The following is a 13662-nucleotide window of genomic DNA, read 5'->3' as shown; positions in this document are numbered from 1 at the left end:
CAAACAAACATGAAGTTTGGAATTGCATTTAATGCTTGTCAGCCTGTTCCATTTCTGCTGGCTTATCTTTTTTTTGGGGGGGGGGGCGGCGGCGGGAGCGGGGAGCTTTTCACTAGGACTGAGCTGCTTACACACCAGAACTACCAAAATAGACTAGAGTGTAACTTACTGTGGTGCACATTTTCCTAGATTATAGAAATTTTTTAAAATCTTGCAAACTGCCAAGCTGAGGAGTGACAGTGTCTGTTAGGACTGTGCCTAACTGGGCAGCATATTTTGCTGACAACTGCACCTCAGCAAATGCTACACCATCTTTTGAATATGTAGGGAGGGCTAACTCGCCCAGCTTCCCCTCTGCACACATGTTGGGGAGACCAGTCAGAGACCGGTTAGGTTAGGACAGGTTACTTGGAGTGGTAGACAGCTGGGAGGAGGGGAGATGCCATTCTGTAGCTGAATGCGAATGTTCACACAAATGACACAATCCATCGAGACATCCAGGGATGTCTCCTTCCTTGACAAGAGTTTTCCCTGCAGCATCCCATCTCTTCAGGTAGTGGAGCTCCCAAAAAATGCCATAGTTCCCATTGGTTGCTGCATTGGTGCCATTTCCCTCCCCACCCCCCAAAAACTAGTCTTTTTCTGGAAACAATGACATTGTCACATAGCCAGTGACACTTGGTTACATCAGGAGCCTCCAAACTGTGGCCCTCAGGCTGGATCCATTGTGATGAAAAAGCTGTCTGGGCATGGCCCATTAGGACCATGCTGCTTTTCTTTGTGCTCGAATGTTTCACAGACTTAGGCTGGACAGCTGCTTCTGATGCCTGTGCCTTGATTTCCTGGGGGGCAGTGGCTGCCTGATGTGAGGCTGTGAAACGATTGGGCGTAAAGAAAGGTGGCTGCAGTGCAGAACAAAAAGTGCTGTGCCCAGATGGCTTTCTCATCAAGCTTCTTTTTGGAGACTGCTGGGTTACATGATCACATCACTTGAAGGCAAATTCAAAGGAAGGTCAGTTCACTTACTCTGCAATAGTTTGATTTGTTCATCCTTACACAATCAAATGTACTTAGATATAACCAATCAGATAACCCATATATGATGACTTCATTGTTTCCGTGTTAACTAGAAGATTAACTATCACCTGTTGAGAATTCGGAGTATGCAGTAATCCTCAGTGTGTTCGGTGTTAGTTTGACAATTCAGGTAATGTGGATATGGATTGTCAAGATTTTTCTTTATTTTATGTTGGCATCTCAAACAAACCTCAGGTTAAACTGCTGCATGTTCTGATGAGAGCAATTATTTTTTCCTAGGTGCATGGTGGGGTATGTCAATGCAAGTTTATCAATATTTCTAGTGTCCAATTTTGAACATCGTTCAGAACCAGCATCAAATGGAAGCGAGTTCTCTGGTGCACCGTTAAAATATTGCAGGTAAAGAAATTTACATGAACATATGGCCATCACCTTCCTCGCTCTTCTCCTCCTTTTCTCAAATCCTACTCAAGGCAGTGATGCAGCTTCTTGAACATAGTAAACCAATCAGAACGAGTAATACAAAATGCAGCAACAATTGATTTGAAGGTCCACCCCATAACAATTTGAAAAGACTTGCAGTGAAATGGTCTTGACAAGTCATCTGAATTAGAGAACAGTGAATTGGCTTGATGGGCCAGAATGTAGACACAAGATTGATAGATTGTATGTTATTGTATAATTTGGCTGATCTAAGTGGATAGTCTAGAGGTAGTTCACCCAAGTTCTTTGAGGTCTGCAATGCTTGTGTGACTTGCCATGATTTAATCAACCTTGTATCTGTAAACAAAAATTACAGTATCCACTTCCTGTTACATGGTGTGCTAGGTACTGGCTGAGGGCCTCATTCATCCGAGGCTCACCTGACCACGCAGATCCCTCAACCCTGAGCTGCATTCTCTGTGATTGTGCCCAGTGCACCATTGGACATGCTGGGAGGAGGGGAGAGATGACCAATGCTGGACTTTGCCCCAGTGCTCAAAAAATGCCGGCATTGACGCTGGTACTACTTAGTTTCAGGTTCCATCATTTGGTATTCAGATATAGCTCATCATTACAATAAGTCTCTGAATTTCCTGTCCTGAAGGCTCTTCACATCACTCTTTGGGAAAGGGAAAAAGTCACAGGTTCCAATGCAGTGCTGACTGCTCCTTCTCCTCCCCTTAGTTACTTTTGCTATCATATAGATTTGTGCTGCCACAGAAAACAAAATCTCAAATGTGCACTGAACTGTTAATAACAGGAGCCTGTGAATTCATTATAGTAGTTATTTAGCACTGTTGCTAAGTCTTCTTACTCATATATACAGAGATTTTTGGAAAAAAGGACAGGTGAACATTGTTTAACGATGTTCCAACCAGCAACAGCCCACATATGTGACTGCAGCCACTGGTCCCTGTCCCCCTCCCTCCAAGCCTACGAAGCCGAGGGGAGCTATGCTAAGCTCCAGGGGCTTTTCTGAGCCCCACAGAGGCAATGTGTACCCGCATGCTGCCTCTTTGAGACTCCGAATAACTGAAACAGCCGAAAAGATGCAAAAAAGACTTTTTTGCCTTATAAGGCATTTGGAGGCCATCGGGAAACCAGAAGTTGCATCTTTTCTCCCACTTTGGCCATTCTGAGCCTCACAGAGGCAGCACACAGATGTGTGCTGCCTTTGCAGGGCTCAGAGAAGCCTCCTGAGGCGAAGGGAGCACAGCTCCCCTCAGCTTCTGAGGCTTCGTTTCACTTGACAATGGGGGTGCTGGTCCACATTCCTGTCATTAAGTGATACACAACTGTAGTTGCAAAGTATAAGTACTCAGCAGGTTTTCCCCTAAACATCAGCAATGCTGCATGGAGCCATCCCATCTCTGTGCAGCAGCTTGGCATTCAGCAATGACATCATGATGTCATGAGTAGGTTCTGGTTCAACTTCCAAGTTCTGACCCATTGGCCTGGTAAATCCTTGGCAGTTCTCGATACACAGATGCATTCAGAATGGGGATGGGGCAAGGATCAATGGGTTTCCAGGCCCCATAGACAATCTGTTCTGCTTCTCTCTGTCCTGTAACATAGAACCAGAGCATATGTAACCCCAAAGACAGGTGATGAAAATGTGTGGACAAGCCACTGTACCACCATAGTGGAAGGGAATGGAGCAGAGTTGACAAGGTACTCTCTGAAAGAAAGGGTGAGGCAGCCAGGATTAAGATGATGCCACAAAATCTCCTGTGAAGATGTCATTGTTCCATAGGGATACCACCTGCCACATCCCCATTTTGTCCTAACTTACCAGTTCTGAATCTGGATTCCCTGCCAGCTTCTCTTGGTATCACTGGCAAGCGTACTGTAGCATAGGTGCCTCTTTTCCCTTCCATTTGAAAATCCTGCCTCTGCTATGTCATTCATACCCAAAGCAATAACTGCATTGCCACTGAGGTGGACAAAAGTGATTTTCTGATGCATTTTGTTTTATATAAAGGTACAGAGACTATCGTGACCCTCCTGATTCTCCAGTACCCTATGGCTACACACTACAGTTCTGGCATGTCTTAGCTGCACGGTTGGCTTTTATTATTGTATTTGAGGTGAGTCTTCAGACTGATATGTTTCATACAATTTGGTTGTATGATATGTTTCATACAATGACTCTGGATTTAATTTTGTGCGGTACGCAGGACCTGGTTAGAGATGTAAACGTTACTGAGCCATTGGGGAACAGTGATCATGCTGCGATCCGTTTTGACGTGCACGCTGGGGGAAGAATACCAGGCAAATCTCTAACAAAAACCCTTGACTTCCGACGGGCGGACTTCCCTCAAATGAGGAGGCTGGTTAGAAGGAGGTTGAAAGGGAGGGTAGAAAGAGTCCAATCTCTCCAGAGTGCATGGAGGCTGCTTAAAACAACAGTAATAGAGGCCCAGCAGAGGTGTATACCGCAAAGAAAGAAGGGTTCCACTAAATCCAGGAGGGTGCCCGCATGGCTAACCAGCCAAGTTAGAGAGGCTGTGAAGGGCAAGGAAGCTTCCTTCCGTAAATGGAAGTCTTGCCCTAATGAGGAGAATAAAAAGGAACATAAACTGTGGCAAAAGAAATGTAAGAAGGTGATATGGGAGGCCAAGCGAGACTATGAGGAACGCATGGCCAGCAACATTAAGGGGAATAATAAAAGCTTCTTCAAATATGTTAGAAGCAGGAAACCTGCCAGAGAAGCGGTTGGCCCTCTGGATGGTGAGGGAGGGAAAGGGGAGATAAAAGGAGACTTAGAGATGGCAGAGAAATTAAATGAGTTCTTTGCATCTGTCTTCACGGCAGAAGACCTCGGGCAGATACCGCTGCCCGAACGGCCCCTCCTAACCGAGGAGTTAAGTCAGATAGAGGTTAAAAGAGAAGATGTTTCAGACCTCATTGATAAATTAAAGATCAATAAGTCACCGGGCCCTGATGGCATCAACCCAAGGGTTATTAAGGAATTGAAGAATGAAGTTGCAGATCTCTTGACTAAGGTATGCAACTTGTCCCTCAAAACTGCCACGGTGCCAGAAGATTGGAGGATAGCAAATGTCACGCCTATTTTTAAAAAGGGAAAGAGGGGGGACCCGGGAAACTATAGGCCGGTCAGCCTAACATCCATACCGGGTAAGATGGTGGAATGCCTCATCAAAGATAGGATCTCAAAACACATAGACGAACAGGCCTTGCTGAGGGAGAGTCAGCATGGCTTCTGTAAGGGTAAGTCTTGCCTCACCAACCTTATAGAATTCTTTGAAAAGGTCAACAGGCATGTGGATGCGGGAGAACCCGTGGACATTATATATCTGGACTTTCAGAAGGCGTTTGACACGGTCCCTCACAAAAGGCTACTGAAAAAACTCCACAGTCAGGGAATTAGAGGACAGGTCCTCTCGTGGATTGAGAACTGGTTGGAGGCCAGGAAGCAGAGAGTGGGTGTCAATGGGCAATTTTCACAATGGAGAGAGGTGAAAAGCGGTGTGCCCCAAGGATCTGTCCTGGGACCGTGGAGACAGGGTTGAGCAGTGAGGTGGCTACGTTTGCAGATGACACCAAACTTTTCCGAGTGGTAAAGACCAGAAGTGATTGTGAGGAGCTCCAGAAGGATCTCTCCAGACTGGCAGAATGGGCAGCAAAATGGCAGATGCGCTTCAATGTCAGTAAGTGTAAAGTCATGCACATTGGGGCAAAAAATCAAAACTTTAGATATTGGCTGATGGGTTCTGAGCTGTCTGTGACAGATCAGGAGAGAGATCTTGGGGTGGTGGTGGACAGGTCGATGAAAGTGTCGACCCAATGTGCGGCGGCAGTGAAGAAGGCCAATTCTATGCTTGGGATCATTAGGAAGGGTATTGAGAACAAAACGGCTAGTATTATAATGCCGTTGTACAAATCGATGGTAAGGCCACACCTGGAGTATTGTGTCCAGTTCTGGTCGCAGCATCTCAAAAAAGACATAGTGGAAATGGAAAAGGTGCAAAAGAGAGCGACTAAGATGATTACGGGGCTGGGGCACCTTCCTTATGAGGAAAGGCTACGGCGTTTGGGCCTCTTCAGCCTAGAAAAGAGACGCTTGAGGGGGGACATGATTGAGACATACAAAATTATGCAGGGGATGGACAGAGTGGATAGGGAGATGCTCTTTACACTCTCACATAATACCAGAACCAGGGGACATCCACTAAAATTGAGTGTTGGGAGAGTTAGGACAGACAAAAGAAAATATTTCTTTACTCAGCGCGTGGTTGGTCTGTGGAACTCCTTGCCACAGGATGTGGTACTGGCGTCTAGCCTAGACGCCTTTAAAAGGGGATTGGACGAGTTTCTGGAGGAAAAATCCATTATGGGGTACAAGCCATGATGTGTATGCGCAACCTCCTGATTTTAGGAATGGGTTAAGTCAGAATGCCAGATGTAGGGGAGGGCACCAGGATGAGGTCTCTTGTTATCTGGTGTGCTCCCTGGGGCATTTGGTGGGCCGCTGTGAGATACAGGAAGCTGGACTAGATGGGCCTATGGCCTGATCCAGTGGGGCTGTTCTTATGTTCTTAATTTGACAGAATGTGAAATTTCAAAATTTGAAGTTTGTTTTTGAAATCAAATTTGATTGTATTGTGTGACCACAAAGGTCTCCTGCTTGACTTGTTGCAAAATATCCCAGCCATGGCATGCTGCTCCTCAATGTTAAATCCCAGGTTTGGAATTCTGAGCTAAGCTCTAATCCTAAGTGTTGACTTTTAAATATTCTACTTTTGTTATCTTTTTAAAAAGGAAATTTTTGTAAACTTACTCCTTTCTGTTTCATAGCATTCTTGATGCTCAACTAGGAATTATGTGCTCATATACATAATTGTTTAAATATCTGCAGAACACTGTCTAGTTCTATGTAAAAGACTCACTAGTAAAATTACTTCTTTCTTGTACTTTGCCATTTTTGATGCATTTAATTACACGGGTCAGCACACATTTTGTCATTTTAAGAGTTAGACATATTCCTGGGTATATTTGTGGTACCGATTCAAAAAATGGCATCTGTTTTGCCCTAGCATGCATAGTTTCAGAGATACAGCATAACCTTGTTAGTGAATGGTTCAAGCAGATTCCTCATGAGGAAGTCTACACCCTGAACTCTTCACAAGGAATCTGCTTGAACCATTCACTAACAGGAAAACTGATGCCATTTTTTGAATCAGCAAATTGATATAAAGCCACCATAAATTTTGGGGGGGGAAAGGATTTTCTAACCCTCAGTTTTGCAGGCCTGTATTATTGTATTTGTATGTTCCCACTTTGGTGGTTTATCTAGCATCTGTTCATGAGCAAGTCCTATAATGTGTCGACTGAGAGTGTGCATAGGATCTCCAATGCATAAAAATATCTCATAAAATGAGCATCAACCAACTCTAGTTTGGTAATGAAAAGTCATGGCACAGCATGGTGCACATTGGCAGGTTATGAAGGTGCTGGTGATATTAAAAAGCACCCCAGACCTACACACCTTCCATGGATGTACATACCACTTTAAAAAGTGAAACTTATTTCTTCAAGGGAGACAAGACCATAAAGGCAGGCATATACTTCCCAGGAAAGTAAGGTAGGAAAGTCATCTCACATACAATTATAGCACCCTCTATACTGATTCACTGGTTTCAGTATCCCACAGTAAAGCTCCCTGTTCTTTGGCTGTTTTCTGGAAGAGCCCTTTCTACTTAAGATTCCTTTGGCAACCAAGGTATAAGTCAGTATGACATGAAATAGGATTAGCAGGTATTTTAATTGCGTTAATTCTATGAAATTTTATATTTTATTTTTAGATTTACTTTGTTACTAATTTTAGATACATTTTAATTACCCGTTTCCTTTAGGATAAGGTAGCAGAAATATAACTAAGGGCGCAATCCTAACCCCTTATGTCAGTACTTTCCAGCATTGACATAAGGGCAATGCAGCTCTTAGGGAAGGGAACAAACATTCCCTTACTTTGAGGAGGCCTCTGTGAGTGACATCCAACTGCAAGATGCAGCACATGTCCCATTGGCACTGCTATGCTAGTGCTGGAAAGCATTGACATAAGGGGTTAGGATTGCACCCTAAGACTGCAGTCCTATTAACACTTTCCTGGGAGTGTGTCCCATTGAACTCAATGGAACTTACTTCTAAGTAGATATGGATAGGATTGTTCTATAAGGCTATAGTCCTATGCACAATTACCTGGGAGTAAGTTCCACTGAGCAGAGTGTGTGCATGCTCAAAAAACACAAATTGTAAAGGTAGCCACACCTTAGGATTCTTATGATGAGAGTGTTCAAGGTCACTGAATATAGGCTGAGCGTATATGTGCAAATCCCAGGCAATACATGCCACACAAAATTGATTAAAAATTTATTCCACAAAAAACTTTGCATAAGAGAGAACTAAAGTTTCTTAATTATTACTCTAAGTATGTAGAAAGGCACAAAACCAGTGAAAACAAAAGCATCACTAAAAGCCTCCTACCAAAGTACTACAGAACCCTAGATTACTCAAAGACTACTAATTCCAGAGTTCAAAAGAGTAGGAGCAAACCCAGGAGATAGAAGAACAGAAAAAACACTGGCTCCCAGACCCTTCCTTTTATGCCTCTTTCTCCTGAAAAGCTTATCTTAACCCCATGACTCAGCTAGTACTCCAGCTGATAACAATCTCCTTCTCTACAAAAGAGGGCACCTATTCTAGAAACTTACTGCTCTTCAGTCTTCCTTGTAACCTTCACACGATCCTTTCCAACCTGATTCCTATATCTTTACAGCAGGGGTCTCCAGACTCTGGCCAGGGGGCCAGATGCGGCCTGGAGCAAGCCTCTGTCCAGCCCGCGACCAGCCTCTTATGTAAAGGCTGGAGCAAGCCCGCGACCGCGAAAGCCTCTGGCCCACTTGACTGAACATGACCAGAGCTGTGCTCTGATTACATCTGGAAGGTGTTCTGAGGGCCTGAGAGGCTGAGTGAATGAGCCCACTCATTCACTTATTCATTCATCTAAGTTCCATCTCTAATTTATTTATTTAAATTTTATATTTAATTTTTTTTCTGGCCCTCAGTACTGCACCAGATATTTCATGTGGCCCTCTGGCCAAAAAGTTTGGAGACCCCTGCTTTACAGCATAGAATGCTTGTTTAATGTTATTTGGAGAACATATAGTACAATTGTTTGCCCTGGTTTTCACTGAATTCACCTATTTTTTAAAACTTTTTTTTACAGCACCTTGTCTTTTGCATAAAACACCTGATTTCCTATTTAATCCCAGACCTTCCCAAAGATTTGAGAGACCGAATGAGAAGGGAAAAATATCTGATCCAGGAAATGATGTATGAAGCAGAACTGGAGCGTCTTCAGAAAGAACGGAAGGAGAGAAAGAAAAATGGAAAATCTTATCACAATGAGTGGCCATAACTGGGTGAGCCTTTTGAAGGATACATCAGGTCTAGTAAATGATTTAAGTTCTGTAACCTTTCAAAGAATCCAGAAATAACATTATTATTTTGTGGTGGCATTGCATAAGGAAGCTTTTAGACAACTGAAGGCAGTGTTTTGCCAAATTCCTGTTTTCACCTTGACCTAGAGAACTTATGCCCACTTCGATCTAATTAGCCCCTCCCCCTGCTCAAGCACAACTAGCTCTAGCAGCATATACACCAACTGCTGAACCCCAGCACCAGCAGGAAGGTGACTAGTAGGTGGCTTGCCTGTAAGTCTGCAGGGTCCCTCCTCCCAGTTCTACAAGTAGCAGTCCTTTCAGGTACAGCAGTGCCAACTCAGCTCTCCACCACTCAGCAGTCTCTGTTTGGCTACTCTGTTAGTTAATCTGTCAGTCAGTGTGCCAGTTCGTTGTTTGCCTGCCAGTCCATGAGTTAGTGTGCCAGAAAGTAAGTCTAATAAGCTAGTACGTCTCCTCTCCCTCCTCCACTTTCTCTCCGATTACTACTCACCAGGATGAGACTCATCCTGGTGAGACAGAAGACTGGATGGGCCTCTTGGTTCTAGAGCAGGGTTGTACAAATGTTTTGGAAGGAGGGCCACTTCATCTCTCTGACATTGTGTTGGGGGCCAGGAAAAAAAGAATTAATTTACATTTAAAAGTTGAATAAATTTACATAAATGAATATATTAGAGATGGAACATTTATGAATGAAGGTCTTGCAATAGCTCAAAGCCTATAAAAGACCTTGCGCAAAGGCCAGCCTTTTCTTTGCTGCTACTGCTGCTTCACAGATGCAAAATAGCAAGCAGCAGAGTGACCCTCACATTGAGAGTAGTCACATTGGGCCAGCGTGGGCTCCAGCAAGTCTCTGGAGGCCCAGAGGGTCACTGGAGACTGGGGGCTCCCCATGGGCCAGATTGGGAGTCCCCGAGGGCTGCAAATGGCCCCTTGGCCGGGGTTTGGGCACCCCTGCTCTAGAGGCTAAGGGGAAATAGCAACATCTTTAGCATACAATATGCATTATGAATTATTCAGCAACATAAACGACTGAATCAGACTTAGAGCACAATCCTATGTATATCTACTTAGAAGTAAGTTCCATTGAGTTCAATGGGAATTACTCCCAGGAAAGTGTCCATAGGACTGCAGTCTTAGTTATATTTCAGCTACCTTATCCTAAAGGCACTGGGCAATTAAATTGTATCTAAAATTGATAACAAAGTAAATCTAAAAATAAAGTATAATATTTCATAGAATTAACACAATTAAAATACCTGCTTAATTCTATTTCATGTCATACTAACTTATAGCTTGGTTGCCAAACAGGGACATAGTGCCCCATAGGCAAGCTACGCTTATGGCCTCAGCCTGAACTGGAAGTCCTTCCTCATCCTGCCACCAAGAATGAACTCAGAAGGTCACAGAAGACACAACTTCTAGTTCAGGCCAGAAGCATGCGTAAGCATGACTCTGCCAGCACTGCAGGGGCAACATCCGACCAGTGCTGCAGTTTGTCAGAAGAATTGGACTCTGCTATGTAAATAGTATTCAACAGTGTCTTTAAAGTGATAACATGCATTGTATGTCTCACTGTGCATTTACATGAGAAAAAAATGTGAAAAAACCTGCTTATTGGCACAGCTATGATTTGAAAACTTTGACACTGTATACTTATATTTTTGCTTAGTAGAGCCAGAGTATGCTGGAGGTAGACTGTTTTGGCAGGTACCTGAGCATACACTTTTCATTCATATTGACATAGGCCCAGATAAGATAGGATGCTAATTGCAGGTTTAGCATCTCTTCCCACACCATCCCATCTAGTACTACTCACCCATGTCACGGTATATCGTGCGGAGCCACTGATGTAGAGCAGGCTGAGGGAAATGGGAGGTATTGTGAGAATGTAACATGACAAATTAGATGTTACTCAAGGGGAGCTGGATGCATAATTGCCATTTTCAACAGTCAACCGACCTTTCAACAGTCAACTAACAAGACTAGCTTTGGCCTTGTTTGGGTCTGACAAACAATTTTACATAAACTGCATCCTAGTCCTTTGTGAGTTTCAAATGCACAAAATCAAAATTCAGTGACAAAAGTAACAGTCTTGGACCTATTTTTACATGCTCAACTTCCATTAATTTCAGTTGACTTGTGAAAATATTACAATTTTCTGGCTATCAAATCTCATCTGATAAATTAATGCATGTGCTCTTTTCCTGACTGAATGCATTTCTTCCCCCCCCCCCTTCCAGGTAGCAGACCTGTATCCCATCAGTTTGCTTGTTCCAGCTCCACAAGAACACTACCTTCAAGAGAATTAAAAAATGCAACCTCAGTGCATGCCACAGACATCTGACACAGCAAACAGGGCAGGTCAGTTCAAGGAGTTTACTACTGTGAAATCATCTCACAGTCTCCATACGATTGCCATTCTAAACACAAAAGCATGTGACTCCAGTTTTTAAAATCAAGAAAACTTGTAAAATGGGGACTGTTTTTCAGCTTGTTTGCTACTTTTTGCATTATGACCCATGTCACTTTTTCAATTCTTCAATTGTAAATTTACATACAAATCTGGATACTAGCAATGCCTATTATACTATCATCTCCTACCAAGGTACTGCATACATCAGACACACTGTTTACATATCTGGGATTTTTTGAAGGGAATTATGTTATATACCATACATATGTATAATATATATAATATAGACTGTTTATTTGTAAATAGCAAAAATGAAATGATTGTGAAAAATGTTAATTTTCACACTTTAAAAATATAATCAACATAAAGCCATGTTTAGCACTTCTTAATATGTGATACAATAAACTTTAAATAAATCATGGATGAAATTCTTGCTTTTACATCTTAGTACATTATTTTATAAAATAATGTATGATGAATTTGAGAATCTGCTGTGACACTGTCTGAAATGCATCATTTGTTCACTACACTGAATTAAAACAATTGGCTTCCCTTTGTTAATGTCTTTTGAAGGATTTTATGATAAGAAAATATTGAGGATCTCTTGAAAGACAGCAGGTATCCTCAGCAAGCATTAATTTAAACTGGGGGCATCTGGCTATCTTTTAAACAGGAGTGAGGATAAAAATAGATAAACCAGAAATAGAACTGTAAGTCGTACATGGAGTAAAAACATTTCGACAAAAATAAAGTTATATTAATTACTATCAGACATGCTCTTGGATCCCTTTGTGAATATCTTAGGGCACAATCCTAACCAACTTTACAGCACTGGCATAGCTGTGCCAATGGGGCATGTGCTGTATACTGCAGGTGGGGGGCAGTCACGGAGGCCTCCTCAAGGTAGGCAGTGTTTGTTCCCTTACCTCAGAGTTGCATTGTCCTTATGTCAGTGCTGGAAAGTTGGTTAGGATTGTGGCCAGGCAGCCCAATTGTGAGCTCCTGTGGCATGCGGCTGTGGCAGCACCAAAAACAGCTGCCACTACATCCTGTGCACCAACAGCAGCTGCGAGTGGCACCTCGGAAGAAGGGGACTTTTGTCCTCTTTTCCCAGGTAAGGGAAGTAGCCCCGCAATGGGGCTACTCGATTCACTGCTGACCAAAAGGTTGGGGGTGAAGTAAGCGTTCATGTTGGGCGAGCCCCACACAAAGGCTTTGGATCCAGTGGAGCAGAGCTCCACCTGACCCACCTCCCTCCCTCTCCCTGGCATGCCTCCCACTCGCCCTCTCCCCGCCTCCCACCTTTCCATCACACCTCCGCCCCACCCTCTCCCTGCCTCCTCCCCATCTCACCCTGCTTTCCTCTCCATGGCTTGGTGGTCCATGTGACTGCCGAGCAGTGGAGGCTGGGCACCCGCCCGGCGCTAGCCCAGCACCAGCCAGTGATGGGCTAGTATGGATGCTCGCCCGGCAGCAAGACTCGCCAATGTGCCTTACAACACATATGCAATAGTGCACGCCAGTGGTAAGCCGGCGCATTGAGCCCAGGATTGAAATCTTAGTCTTCAGTAAGGCAGTGGGATCTTTTACTGACTTAAGAATTGTTAAATCTTACCCAACCTCCTCCCAGCTTGCTTTTCCACCTGTGGCAGAAACTATACAAGTGATCATTCCAAGCAGAAAGTGAGTAAGATGAGAAAAGTAAAGCAGCCCCTCCAAGTACACCATTTCTTTCATCAAATTTGTAATTGCCCACACCTGTTTTTAAAAAGAGACTGCAATACATGTTTTTACCATATAATAGCATACCATATAGTCATAGCAACTTCTGAGTTTTAGAGATAGCCTATCACTGAATGCCAAATGCAAGGGATTGAGAACAGGATATGGGGATCTTGTTGTCTTAAGTGCTTCCAGGTGGCCACCTGTGAGATACTAGATAAGCCTTTGGCCTGATCCAGCAAGACTCTTATGTTATGACCCTTAGGGCCCAATCCAGAAACGGGCTGGTGTAAGTCCCTTGTGCTGGCCCAACAATGTCACGAAGTACCATAACGCACTTTTGCGCCACCAGGAGAGCAGGGAGGCTGGCCCAAGCCCAGTAGATCAGTAAGGCTGCGCTGGCTGAGTCAGGTCTGCACAGGGGTCTGGGGGGAGAGTGTAAACAGAGGGCAGGATGGAGGTGTTTTGGGGCGGGCCCAAGTGTGGGTTGCATGTGAGTGGGGCGTGGGGCATGCATGG

The 13662-nt window shown here is 43.8% G+C and overlaps 1 protein-coding gene across 5 annotated transcripts in view; it reads left to right on the top strand.

Annotated features, from left to right (window-relative positions):
• The window catches only part of ANO4 (anoctamin 4), a 121327-nt gene extending 109539 nt beyond the window's left edge, over positions 1–11788 (top strand). For all 5 annotated transcript variants that reach the window (XM_066633243.1, XM_066633245.1, XM_066633246.1 and 2 more), the window contains 4 exons: positions 1318–1437; positions 3503–3608; positions 8771–8966; positions 11249–11788. In XM_066633243.1, coding sequence (XP_066489340.1) covers positions 1318–1437; positions 3503–3608; positions 8771–8962 — 418 coding nt within the window. In that variant the 3' untranslated portion in view covers positions 8963–8966; positions 11249–11788. The remainder of the gene's footprint in view (positions 1–1317; positions 1438–3502; positions 3609–8770; positions 8967–11248) is intronic.
• The last annotated feature ends 1874 nt before the right edge of the window (positions 11789–13662 follow it).

Source organism: Tiliqua scincoides, chromosome 7, assembly GCF_035046505.1.
Source record: "Tiliqua scincoides isolate rTilSci1 chromosome 7, rTilSci1.hap2, whole genome shotgun sequence".
In the NCBI taxonomy this organism is placed as follows: Eukaryota; Metazoa; Chordata; class Lepidosauria; order Squamata; family Scincidae; genus Tiliqua; species Tiliqua scincoides.
Note: the sequence above shows the minus strand (reverse complement) of the source record. Positions and strands in the feature narration are given on the sequence as shown.